The sequence below is a fragment of the Equus asinus genome, chromosome X (genome assembly GCF_041296235.1).
Source record: "Equus asinus isolate D_3611 breed Donkey chromosome X, EquAss-T2T_v2, whole genome shotgun sequence".
Lineage (NCBI taxonomy): Eukaryota > Metazoa > Chordata > Mammalia > Perissodactyla > Equidae > Equus > Equus asinus.
In genome coordinates, this window is record NC_091820.1 from 77,118,978 (window position 1) to 77,132,540 (window position 13,563).

Below are 13,563 nucleotides of genomic sequence, written 5' to 3' on the forward strand. Positions count from 1 at the left end.
CTCCTTCTCAGGTAGATTGTTTATCTCTGTTTCATTTAGTTCTTTTTCTGAGGATTTGTCCTGTTCCCTTATTTGGAACATATTCCTTTGTCTCCTCATTTTGCCTGCTTCTCTGTACTTATATCTATGTATTAGGTAGATCAGCTATGTCTCCCAATCTTAGATATGTGGCTTTATGTACGAGATGGCCTATGGGGCCTAGCAGTGCACTTTCCTCTTATCACTTGTTTAAGATGTTCCAGGAGTGTCCCTTGTGTGGGCTACGTGTGTGCTTCTGTTGTGGCGGGGTTGCTCTTGCTACTGGCATACAGGTAGGCTAGGCTGGTCCCTGGGCCAGCTGGCTGTAAGGCTCAGCCACATGCCACTGCTATGGTCACTTTAGTCACTTTATTGGGCAGAGAGAGCCACAGCACAGCTGGCTGCAAGGTCTAATAGCACACAACTGCTACTGTTTAGTTGTTAAGTGAGTCAGGCCCGCAGCATGGCTGGTTGCTAGGCTCAGGGGCTTGCAGTTTCTGCTGGCCTCCAGTGAGGCTCTCAGTGGTGTGAGGTTGTTCTCAACTCTCTCAGGAGCACAGATGGGTGGGACCAGACCCAGGCATTGCAACACAGGATGGTTTCAGGTATTGGAAGGTGGGGCAGACCCCTGTGTGGCTGTTTGAGTTGGCCAGGAGCACAAGTCAGCTGTGTTTGACGTGCCCCACCACCCACAGACTCACACACACCACCAGGGCAGACCCACTTGCCCCACTTCAGAGGTCCCATGCACCTCATATCCATGGGCCCACCAGTTCCCTGCAGGCTTGCTGGTGGGCAAGGCCAGTCCCTAGGGTGGGCTGCCTAGCCTAGCTGCACTGGATTAAATCAGTGCACTAGTGGGTGGGGCAAATGCCTGTGCTAACAGGCCAGAGGAAGAAATCCACTGGCAACTGCCAGCATCTGTGTCAGCAGGTCACAATAATGGCTGCCACTAGTGTCTCAGTCCCTGGGGGAGTGGTCCTAGCCTCTTCCTGTCTCTCTGAGATACACTCAGAGCTTAGCAAGTGATTCTCTTTTACCAAAGGACTATGCATCTTTATTTGTGTGGTTTTTGTGTTGGTTTCTGGATCAGGTAAATCTGTGTGTGAGCCCTTTGAGAGTAGGCTTTTCTCTTTCTTGAGTTTGATAGTTTTCTGGGAGTATTCCTCATTGGTTTTGAAAACCAGCAAGGCCACGTATTATGGGAACTCATCTCAGTTGTACTGAATCTAAAGGCTGGGATACCTATTGTGGCATAGATCTCCTGCTCAGATCCTCCTGTTCCTCTGGGAGAAGCTTCATATCTTTAAGATTGCTCCCGGCCATGAAGCACTGTGGCTAGGATGTGATCTTTTCCTCAGCACAGGTTTATTTCTGCCCCTTCCACCCCTGTCAGTGTTGTACTTTGTTGTGGGGGTCCTATTAATCCAGTTTCCAGATCTTTCTCAGAGGTAATTGTTCCACAAGTAATTATAGATTTGTTGTGTCCGTGGGAGGAGGTGAGTTCAGAGTCCTCCTGTACCACTATCTTTCCAGAATCCTCCCTCCTCTTTTCATTCACAGTGCCACTGTTTTTAGTTCAGACTCTGTCATTTCTTGTCTGCCTTGTCTTGTCTTAAATGATCTCATTGCCTTCAGTCTTATATGCCTCCAATCCATCTTTCGTGCTGTAAAATAATTGTCTCTTAAACAATCAAATATGACCATATCACTGTCCTGTTTAAAATAGTCAATATCTCCCCATTAGCTTCACTGTAAGTCCTAAAGAATAAATTCCAACCTCCTTAGCATCACATCCAAAGTCTTTGTGAACTGGCCTTTGCATATCTTTCTAGATGATGTCAGAAATAGGTCTCAAGGAACTGAAGTTTTAGTGGATTATGCTATTCTAAGTGTCCAGTAGCAGAGAGAACCACAAGTTAAATATGAACTAAAGTCCCTAAGCGCTTTTGATAATCAAGTCAGAGAAACAATGATATTTGACAGATCTTTGGAGTAGCAGTAAGAATGAAAATGACAGAAAGAACTAAGAGAAGCTGGACCAAACTGAAGGGTAAGGAGAATAAGATGAAGAACACAACAAATCAAATGGAAGAAACTATCACCAAGAATCACTGTAACATTTGTGGCATTGAGCTTATGATGGGTAGGTATGTTAGGTTGACTTAAAGAGTCAAGAGTCAGGATGTAGGCTGACAGAAAGATCCACCGTATGTCTGATCATCTTTCTCTCCTATGTAAAAGACTTTGTTGGCTTCCTAACAACTATAGAACAAATGCAAGATTTTAAAATGACCTAAGATGACCTCTGTGATCAGGCTATTTTCTGTCTATGCAGCCTCACCTCCTGCCACTGCTCTCTTGCACTTTAGGCTCCATCAACACTATATACATGGTGCTCTTTGAGATTCCTCTGTTTTTTCACATATTGTTTCCTCTGCCTGGAATGTCCTTCATTTCTTCATTTCCTGGGTGAACTCCTATTTATGGTTCAAAATCTTATACAGACATCACCAACTCCAGGAGGCTTCTCTGAATGCCCCTCTCTCCCAGAGTAAGCCATCCATCCATCTATCCATTCATTGTTTGTTTATCATTGAGCAAATATTTATTAAGTACTTAGTGTGGCCCAGATGCTATATTAAATTTTGGGAACACTATGGTGAATAAGGCACATCAAACATGGCCTTTACCTTTCTTGGCATTATATTTAGCAGTGGGTACACATACACACACACACACACGCATCCAAATACAGACAAATAAAATAAGCACCAATTTACTAAGTACTATGAATAAAAGAAACAAGGAACTAGCCTACAGAATAATGAATATGAGGGGTAGATACGTACCCTGCAACATACTTTAATACAAGGTTGAGCCATATGAAATTGCTGGTATTTGACTGCTTTTGTCCTGTATAATTGTCAATTTTATATAGTTCAACCTAATAATTGCCTTTCTGAGGAATTCACATTTAGACTGAGACCTGAAAGATGCAGTGGAGCTTAGCGTGTTCCAGAAACCAAGAGAGGACTGGAGAAGATAGAATTGAGAAAAAGGATGAGTGACTCTAGATGAAACTAAGAGAGTTAAACAGGACAGATCAAATAGGACCTTTATTGGAGTTTGGATTTAATTCTCATTATAATGTAAAGCCACTGGAGTATTTTAAGATCCAACTGGACTGGAATGTAAGAGAGTAATGGTAATAATAGGGCTATCAATTAAGAAGTTGATTTAAGGAGCCAATATAGTGTTGTGCTAGGTATGCAAGGTTTGGAGTCAGGCTACCTTGGTTTAAATCCTGGTTTTACCATTTATTAGCTGTTACTTTGTTCAAGTTACTCAAATTCTCCGTGAAATAGAGGTAATAGGATTAGTCTAGAGATTTAATGAGATAATCCATTGCAAAACAGTGAGTAGTCCCTGGCAGATAATAAACACTTAATAAATATTAGACATTAATAGTCCAGGGGAGAGATGATAGAGCCTGGACTAAGTTGATGACAATATGTGTGGAGAGAAGTGAATGGATATGAGACCTATTGTGGAGGTTTGAATAGTAGGATTTAGTAATGGACTGGATGTGAGAGTTGAGGGAGTAGGATTTTTCAGGTATGACACCTAGATAGAAGGGATTCTGCTGTACTTTTCTGCCTGGTATATAATTCAACTATAGAAATTTCTTTTTATACCATCTAAAGCAGAATTAAAGAAAGAAAAAAAGGTGTAATACAATATAAAAGGAAATAGTAATTAAAAATTTTAGATAGTCAGAACCTTACATGAAGTATATACATTTTAAGTTTATGTTATAGTCATACCACAATGTCTAAAATATGCAAATATGCAATTTCTATTGTACTATGTGATAGTGAACAATTAAGCTTACATGTTTATTTTGTCTTATTTTTAAGGTGATTTGTAATCATTCCATCTGCTTCTCTCACAGAATGGAACCCACTTGCTATACCAGCAGATGCAGAATTTAAGGAGGATGTCTATCTTTATTCTCCTTAGCAACTGAGAGTCTGCTCTGGGAACCATCGGGCACCATGGGGAAGCGAGATAATCGGGTGGCATATATGAATCCTATAGCGATGGCCAGATGGAGGGGCCCAACTCAATCTGCAGGTCCAACAATACAAGATTATCTGAATCGACCAAGGCCCACATGGGAAGAAGTGAAGAAACAATTAGAAAATAAAAAGAAAGGCTCCAAGGCGTTAGCTGAATTTGAAGAAAAAATGAACGAGAATTGGAAGAAAGAACTAGAAGAAAGCAGAGAGAAATTATTAAGTGGAAATGAGAGTTCATCCAAAAAAAGAGAGAGAAAGAAAAAGAAAAAGAAGAAGTCTTCTCGGTCTTCGTCATCTTCTTCATCAAGCTCTGATTCTTCAAGCAGTTCTTCAGATTCTGAAGATGAGGAAAAGAAACAAGGTAAAAAGAGAAAGAAAAAGAAGAATCGTTCACACAAATCATCACAAAGCTCTACATATGAATCTGAGTCAGAGAGCAAGGAATATGTAAAAAAGAAAAAGAAGTCACAAGATGAAACAGAGAAAGAAAAGGATGTCAGAAGTCTCAGCAAAAAAAGAAAGAAGACTTATCCTGAGGATAAACCTTTATCATCGGAGTCCTCATCAGAATCAGATTATAAAGAGGAGGTACAAGCAAAAAAGAAGAGAAGATGTGAAGAGCAAGAAAAAGCAATGGAAAAAGCAAAGAAGAAGAAAAAAAAACAGCACAAGAAACATAGTAAGAAGAAGAAAAAGAAGTCAGGTTCAAGTCACAAGTCGGAATAATATTAAGATAAAAAGCAAGATTTTCCTATTAAAAAAAGGAAGATCTAAAGAAAATTTCAACTGTGAATGTTAGGGCGTATTTACCAAAATGTATGAATTTCCCTGTGTTAGTAGAATTATTCCTCGAGTTTGAGTTGCCAGTCAAATGCCACTGTGCCAGCAAGGGCCATAATTGTTGCCTGCAGCTTAAGTATAGGATTTTGTCTGTGTGTTTTTTTCTTCCAGTGATTTATTCCTCTGAGAGCTAAAACCCTGTTGTCATACTAGTGGTTAAAATGTTTGGAATTAGAGTAAAATGTTTTAGATAATAAATAATTTTGACAAAAAAATGTATCTAATGTTAAAAGTATCTAATTTGAATATATCTTTAAAATGTAATCAGAAATATCCAGATGACTATAGTTGACATTTTTGAAGCATGGACTTAACATTGATGTCTCAAAATCCTTACTTTTGATGATGTGTATTTTATTTTACTTTTCTCCTTAATAAACTTTTGTTTACATGGGGAAAGGGCTTGTGGGGGAAAATGTTTGCTATAACTTTGGCTAGCTGAATAGTGTGCCTTTGATACTTACACATTCTATTTTTGCCAGTGCAGCAGCCATTCTTTTCTTACTTAGTGAAATTATGGAATAATGTGTGCTGCTTTAAGTGAACGAGAAAGACAGGAATTTACAGTATAAGTAAGCCCCCAATTCTATGAAATTTACCTCTACTTCAACATTACTGAAGAATATTTAGGATTACAGTGTTACATGATTTGAATTACCTTTGGTACCCTTTGGAGGGGAATCATTTTAAATAGACCCTGGTATTTTTTGATTAATGAAGATTCTGAAATATTTTGCATGTTTTATACTGTTAAGTTTTGATTATCCAGGGACAGTCTATATAACCAGTAATCCTTTTTTTTATATGATTTATGTTTAGGATACACGTTTCAAGTTTGTAATTTCTTAATCCTACTATATTAATTTCATTACTATGTTTGCACACTTGCCAAAATATTTAGCATGTAAAAAGAAGGTTTTAAAAAAAATATTTAATGCCTTCATATTGAAGCTGGTTTACTGTAACCAAGTTGAGTGCCAGACCTCTAGTACACTATGTGTCTTGTTAATAAAGCTACTGCCAAAATCTTAGTAAGTATGCTGTTTAAAATTTTGTTGTCTTAAGCATTAATATTGAATTAAAATAAGAGTTAAATTTAGGAGATAATGACATCATTGATTTTCCTGTGTCATATTTTACTAAGATTTGGTGCCTCATGTCTGTTGCTCATTCACATTTACCACTAATGCTCTAATGAGTTGAAAATTATTTTTACTTTAAATTTTTATATATCAGAGTAATATGAATTATAAATTGATATCTCAAAAAAAACCTGTTACAGAGGATGTGCTAATTGTAATATATGTACAAATTATTTTGGCATGATAGAATCAGTAGCTATTTTTTTTTAAATAGATGATTTCATGTTGGCTTTCTTGAATCACAGGTAAAATTATTATAAAGATAGAAAACATCTAGTAGATAAATAACATACTGGCTCCCCAAATTTTTGCTGTTGAAATACCAGAATCTCTCAGTAAAGTTCTTGGAACATTATAAATGTATTGCCATGCTAGATCACCTTGAAGCTTCATAACTTTACCTGTTTCCTAAAATATATCTATATCTATGTACTGATAAAAACTATTATATTTAAGGGATATTTTGTATCCATATAGAGTTTTTTGAAATCGTTTTTCATTAAAATATGGGAAAAGCTTATATTATTTTAGAATGTGGCAAAGACATTAACAGTTTATCAATATCCATGTGCTCCCATTCACTTTCCAGCCCCTTGTAGTTAGGCAATGCCATTTCATTACTTCTAGCAGAGAGATTGTAAACAGAAGTGACGTGTCATTTTGATAATGGAGCAGCAAAAAGTCCTGCATGACCCTCCAGCTCTCTCTTTACCTGCCATGGTGACCTGAAAGCAATGTACTCCAAATGGTATACTTACAAGATGGATGCAGCCTGGATCTCTAAGTCACTGTGTGTATGGGACCTGCCCTGGAGAGCTGATGAACTTGCAGTGAACCGTTGAGAGTGAGAAATAAACTGTTATGTGTTAAACCACTGAGATTTGAGGTGTTTTTTATTACTTCAGCATCAGCTAACCTAATTTGAGTAATAACACAGAACTCTAGAATGTCTATTTCATTATTTACATAAAATATCTCACTTATCTTCTATCACATCTTCCTGTGGTCTGCAGATTGATTCAGAGGTGGTGATCATTTATGCCACAGTAGAAAGAAACATTATTTTATTTGCACTGGCTTTTATGTAATGACTGAGGAAGTGGGTGGTCTACCATAATATTTCATGCTTATCAGCAATGCTGACTGTCTAGGAGGTAAGATTACTTTGTTATTCCTCTGATTATAGCCTGAACAGTCTTCCAGTAAGGGGTTTGGGAAGGAAATTTAAAAAGCACTCATGGGGACTTGAGAGAAAAGGGGAATGCTATTTTTTAAATGTAAGTATAGACAATATGGTAGGGAAAAGTGATGTGGAAATATGTAGATGACAATAGATTAAATAGATTTAGGTGAACATTTAATATGTAGCCTCTAGATTGAAAACAAAATAATTTATCCTTTATGTGAAAAGCACTAAAGTTATTAGTGATTTGCTTTATGTGATTCATAAAAAGAATAGCTTTAGCCATAACATTCAACTAACTTTGACTGTGGGAAGGGAAGCAGTGGGAAAGTCGATAAGAAAGTAGACCAGAGAGGGGGAAAAAAATCAATACAATATAGATTAGGAATGTAATTGCAAGCACAAAGAGAAGAATATGAAAGCTCTCAGGCTGCAGATAAAGGATTAGATTGGAGATAAGGAAAATGAATAAAATTTGAGGTTCTGATTTTGTATCTTGTGATAGTTCCTTTGTTTATTATAAATTTATCTTGAGAAAATTGTACCTTTGACATTGTGACTCTGAGGTGATTTTCTGTTTGACTGGATTTATTTTAGAAAAAAAAGAAATATTTAATCTGTGATGTAGGTTTTTAGTTATTTCAGGACTCATGAAGATTATAGTCAAACATTCAAACACACCTGTGTACTTTAGAACAGAATTGACTTTCCTAGTCCTTCCTGAGCTACAAACAAGATGTGTTCTTTCTCCAAATGGCTCTATCACTTTTACTAACTCTCTCGTGACACTTACCTGAATCCATCTTGTATTATGTATTTTGTGTTTATTAATGGACTCTAGTTGTTAAGAGCACTGGCTCTTGGCTAAGCACTAGGTTGAAATTCTCACCTTACCATTTCTTGATATGTGACTAAGTGAGTTAGTTCATCTCTGTGTGCCTCAATTTCCTCAGACACAAAATCAGAAAAATAATAGGATCTGTCTCTAAGATTGTTGTGAGAATAAGACAAAATAGTATTTACAACATTTAACAAAGTTCCTAGCACATAGCAAATGCTCGATAAATGTTATTTCTTCTTTTTCCTCCTCCTCCTATCATCATCACTATCACTATCGTCATTACTGTTATCATTTTTGTTATGTCATCGTCCCCCTACTGCGTTGTAACCTTAAAGATAGAGGCTGTTTCATCTTTTGTCTCTTGCAAGGATGGTACACAGTGTTCTGCATATGATAGGTGCCTCATGATTTTCACTGAATTGAATTAGTTGGTCAGGCCCTGGGACAAAGGAGAATCTGAATGCATGCAATGTACCAATGCTATGTATAAGCCCCTGCCTCACTTTTTTTAACTTTATTGAGATATAATTCACGTACCATAAAATTCACCTTTTAAAAGTATACAGTTCAGTGTTGTTTAGTATACTCACAGATATTTGCAAGCATAATCACAATCAATGTTAGGGTATTTTAATCACCTCAGAAAGAAACTCCATATCCTATCCTCTTTTCCACCTCCCAGCCTCCCCAGCCCTAAGCAACTACCCACATATTTTCTGTCTCTATCAATTTCCCTGTTCTGGACATTTCATATAAGTGGAATTATATAGTATGTGGTCTCTTGTGGCTGGCTTCTTTCACTTAGCATAATATTTTCAAGAGTCATGTATTTGTAGCATGTATCAAGAATGTTTATACCAAGATAAAATGACAGAAAATCTAGTGCGTCTTACCAAATTTCTGCTAGAACCAGGAGAAACACCACCTTCCATACTTAGATATTCTGGGCATGATTAATCTGACTTGCACTGCTTTAAAACTCCTGATTATACAGCAGGATATTTGGAGGATTATATTTTATAGATGTAAAATGTTCAAATAAGGATTCATAAGAGGAAATCAGATCAATTTTTATGATGAAGGCTGATAACATTAGCACAACATGAGTATGAGTTTGTGCTCAGAAACTTGACAAGAGTAGAACTGTTTTAGGGAGAGCATGGATATGCTAATATTCCCTCCAATAAGCTACTACTTTGAATGGTATAATCAAGGACTCTGTATGGTATTTTCAGATGTCTTTTTCCCAGAAGCTGTTTACTAGAGTCAAATGATTATCATTATTAATAACATTGCCATCATAAATGATCTTATTGCTGGTTATTTTTAGCATCCTGTTGCTCATGTAGAAGAAGTATATTTTTTATTTTTTCCTTAAATTTGAGCTGAAATGAAGTTTACAGAATTATTTTATATACTGCAAAACGATCACCCATTCTGCTATCTTCCTGAGAACTCAAAATGCTTTAGCTCTATGGAAACTTATGAAATACAAATAGAAGCCAACTTATTAAACCATTAAAATAACCATTTGTGTACTTAAAATGGTTATATTAAGTCATAAAATATTTGGATGGACTTCATTTTTCAAAAAATCTTGACCAAATATTTTTAGTAATAATACTATCTAAAAATAGCCAGTGAAGGGCTGGCCCGGTGGCATAGTACTTAAGTGCATGTGCTCCACTTTGGCGGCCCAGGGTTCGTGGGATCAGATCTTGGGCACAGACATAGCACAGCTCACCAAGCCATGCTGTGGTGGCATCCCACATAAAATAGAGGACGATTGGCACAGATGTTACCTCAGCCACCATCTTCCTCAAGCAAAAAGAGGAAGATTGGCAACAGGTATTAGCTCAAGGCCAATCTTCCTCACGAACACACACAATAATAATAATAATAAAAATAGCCAGTGAAAACATGGCCTTGTGAAAGCCAGTTTATTCTCCACACAAGGAAAATCTGAATACTTTGAGAGTCTCTGCATTTGGTTTGTACATCCTGCTGTGTGACAGGCTTGCAGACTATGAGGTTAGTGTTCCCTCTATTCAGACTATCCCCTGATAGTTTTAGACTCCATGAAATTGCATCAAAGAGCTTTAGACAATAATACCGACAACTCAAGGAAGCTTTTATTTATTTTTTTACTTAAGCAGTCTGACTACATACTACTTTCACAAAAAAACTTTTTCACAGAAATAATTGAAAGGCTATCTCCAAAAACTTTTAGCTTATACTAAAAATTAAAGGTTTTGCACCTGTTACCCATCCCCTGTCCTTTGACAACATTGTATCAACCTAGAGGATCAAATACATTAGTGTGGCCAGAGGACTCCCCTACTCTCTGAAGAACTACTGTAGGCAATCAAGTCTCACACCAAACAAAGGAACTTTGTATTCTCTCCTCCTCAACCTCCTGGCAGGATTGTTTCTGCATATTTTTAAAGTAAGTATTTATGTATATTTCCTTGTCTCTGGGCTTGGAAATTCCTTTTCATATGGGTAGTACTAAGCCTTTCCTATACATAGACAATTGCAGCTGCCCATTGATAGCCATGAGACTACCTCTTTCCCATCCCAACTCAGAACCTAGGCCAGATCTTAGCTGCCAATCATTTTACCTAAGCACAGTTATTATATAGTTGACGTTAAATGCTGTGAAACAGGGTCTTGGTGTAAGTTATTTGGTTTTGATTACTCCATGTTGCAGCTTTTGCCATAAACTTAATTTGCAAACTTAGGTGAAAACACTTACTGCCAAATTTAGAGGCAGTACAGTGTGGAGATTAAGTGTGCAGGCCTTGGTGACAGACTGCTCCACAGCAGCCCTACAATTAAATGAGTTAATCTGTGGAAAATATTTAGGCGTTAAAACTCTCTAGCTTTTCAACCACTCCTATCTATTCCATTTCAAATGCAACAGACATCCCTTGCATCCCAATATCACAACCCACCCTGCCCCATTCTTACATATGTGTGTATGTGTCTACAGTGATCTATCACCAAAGTGCAAATAGTAAAACAAATTTTCTGTATTTTTTGAGACTTCATTTTCTCCTGTCTTGTTTTTATGATGCAGATTATTTGTCTCCTTTTACAGAGGTAATTATAATGCTCTTTTTGTCTTTAGTGCCCTGAAACAAAATAGCTTAATTATTTAATTATCAATATATCTCATTTTCAAACCATCCACCTCACATTCTAATCTTTATTCAATTAGTTTACCTAAATATGTTTTTAAGATGTATCCCGTTTACTTCCTAACTCAACCTTCACAGAATTAATTTATCTAGATCTTCAGATATAATCCATAAGAACATGTTTTCCTTTATTGTGGCCTCTTTACTCAGATAAAGATTTTGTGAGTACAACAAGCTTAATAGAAAGTGAGGAACCATAATTAAAACCCTATTACATCTATCACAAACATGAAGGAAACCAGTGAATAAAATCCATGACCTAGTATAACTGAAAACAACCTCCATAATATTTCAGTACGTAAAAACAAGATAAAAATAGAAAAATATCAACCAAAAAATGTGAAACTTTACAAAAAGGCATATTATGGCCATTAAGCAGTCACTGCTCCTGCCTGATGGCCATATATTTCTAGACCTAACCAAGAATCCCATATGAATGATTTCTCTAAGCCCAATAGTCCCTTGTAATATTGCATAAATCTTTAACAACCAAATTCTAAAAGACAATTGCAATCAAGTAAGGGGAGAAAATTTGATTACCCCCAATGTGCATATATGTGCATGTGAAGACTGCCTATAGACATCTGGTACATACCCACCCAATCATAGATAGTAGGCTGTACCAAGAGCGCTGCCCAGAGGGTTGTATCAATCAGAGATGCAGTCATTTAACAGATGGCACACACAAGTTAGGATAATCTGAAAGGGTTTATTTACAAAAGGACTATTTACAAAGATGTTGGCAGAATGTAGGAGAACCACATGGGGTAGTGCAGTAACCCGAGGCTAGTAACAATGACCTATTACTACTTCTAGGCCTGAAGGGACTAGAACGATGAAGGTGAGAGTTGTGTATAGAAGGGGACCTTGAGCATGGTCACAGTCAGCCTGAGCTGACAGTTCAGAGGACAAATATCCTGATCTCACGTTCCTCCTTTCTTCTCTTGTCTGATTCCCCATTAGCTGAACCCAACTGGAAATCAAAGGTCATGGGATCTCATCGATATAGACCATGTAAGTCAGCCTCCTGGGGCACAGAGCAGGTTCAAGAAGGGTGGAGAGTAGAACTGGTGGGGCAAATAAAAGATACCCAGCACTGCCCACCCCTTTTGCACCTCAGCCGCTATTCTTGTCCTTCATCTGAGCGAAAATTTCGTGTCTCCCCTCAAGGGGTTGCATGAAGTCACACAAGTTACCATATCACTGCAGAGTGATTTCATTTTGATCATACTCCACCTAAAATATTAGCCACTACTGACATAATTCATTAAAGTAGTGGTAGAATGTGGGGGAGGAGAAAAAAGGAACATAAAGCATAGTGCTACATTTTTCTCCCCTGTAGCTATTCATGACACTAAATTGGTAACCATAGCCGCCTTTACTCTCCCATTCCATGCTCTCCTTACCCTCTGTCAGCAGCTAGGTGGATGAGGTTCTTTACCTGGTTGGGTGTAACAAACCTTCATTCCTGAAGGATCTGAGCCCTGTTGTCCTGCATTATCAGATTGTTGCCATTGGGCAAGGGAGTAACAAGAGGGGGTAGCTCTTGTTACTCCCTTGCCCAACTGAGAAGCCCCTGGATTTCAAACATAATCCTCTTTGTCCCATTGTGTAGTGACAATTCAGTTTGCCCCTAAAATTAGAATCAATAACCTAGTCCAGTACAGTGACTCCCTTCTTTGCCTATTGGTTTAGTGGCATGAAGAGCTCAAGAAAGGCTGTGAAGTAGTCTCAGCTTCCCAACCATCAAACCCAATACCTTGTTTCCTGGTGGAAGTATTCCTCCCTTGTACACTAGGATTTCCAAACCCACAAAGCCCAAGATTGTGAGAATGGAAGCAAAAATTCTTCAAGTATGTTATGAGCTGTGGTAGTAGGAAAGGCCACTCCCACCCAGCACTTAGTTCCTGGTTATGGGAGAAATTGTACCATTTATTGGCCACTGGTGTAGTGCATACATTACATTCTTTAGAGCAGCATCCTAAACCTGCATGTTGTTTTCTCCTATTTGTCATAACAAGTGAATCTTCAGCAGCCCACATAAGGCACATAATAAAACCAGTGAATTCTATAGGTGTGAGCCCTTTGCTATACACTATGTCCCCTGGTTAGAGCTAATATTGTATGAGATACCATGGCAATCGATAAAGGCATTCTCTAAGTCCGTTAACAGTGGCGCAGGCACAATCTTACCAGATAAAGAAAGAAAATCCATATCCAGAATATATGTCTATCCCATCAAGGAGAAAGTGTTGCC

The 13,563-nt window shown here is 37.6% G+C and overlaps 1 protein-coding gene across 7 annotated transcripts in view; it reads left to right on the top strand.

The window, feature by feature from the left end:
• FAM133A (family with sequence similarity 133 member A) overlaps positions 1 to 6,961 on the top strand; it is a 43,533-nt gene extending 36,572 nt beyond the window's left edge. For 6 of the 7 annotated variants that reach the window (XM_044763697.2, XM_070502407.1, XM_070502408.1 and 3 more), the window contains one exon: positions 3,974 to 6,954. In XM_044763697.2, coding sequence (XP_044619632.1) covers positions 4,077 to 4,826 — 750 coding nt within the window. In that variant the 5' untranslated portion in view covers positions 3,974 to 4,076 and the 3' untranslated portion in view covers positions 4,827 to 6,954. Of the gene's footprint in view, positions 1 to 3,973 lie in introns of all 7 variants that reach the window. The other variant, XM_014852060.3, reaches the window with a different exon arrangement.
• Positions 6,962 to 13,563: the final 6,602 nt, after the last annotated feature.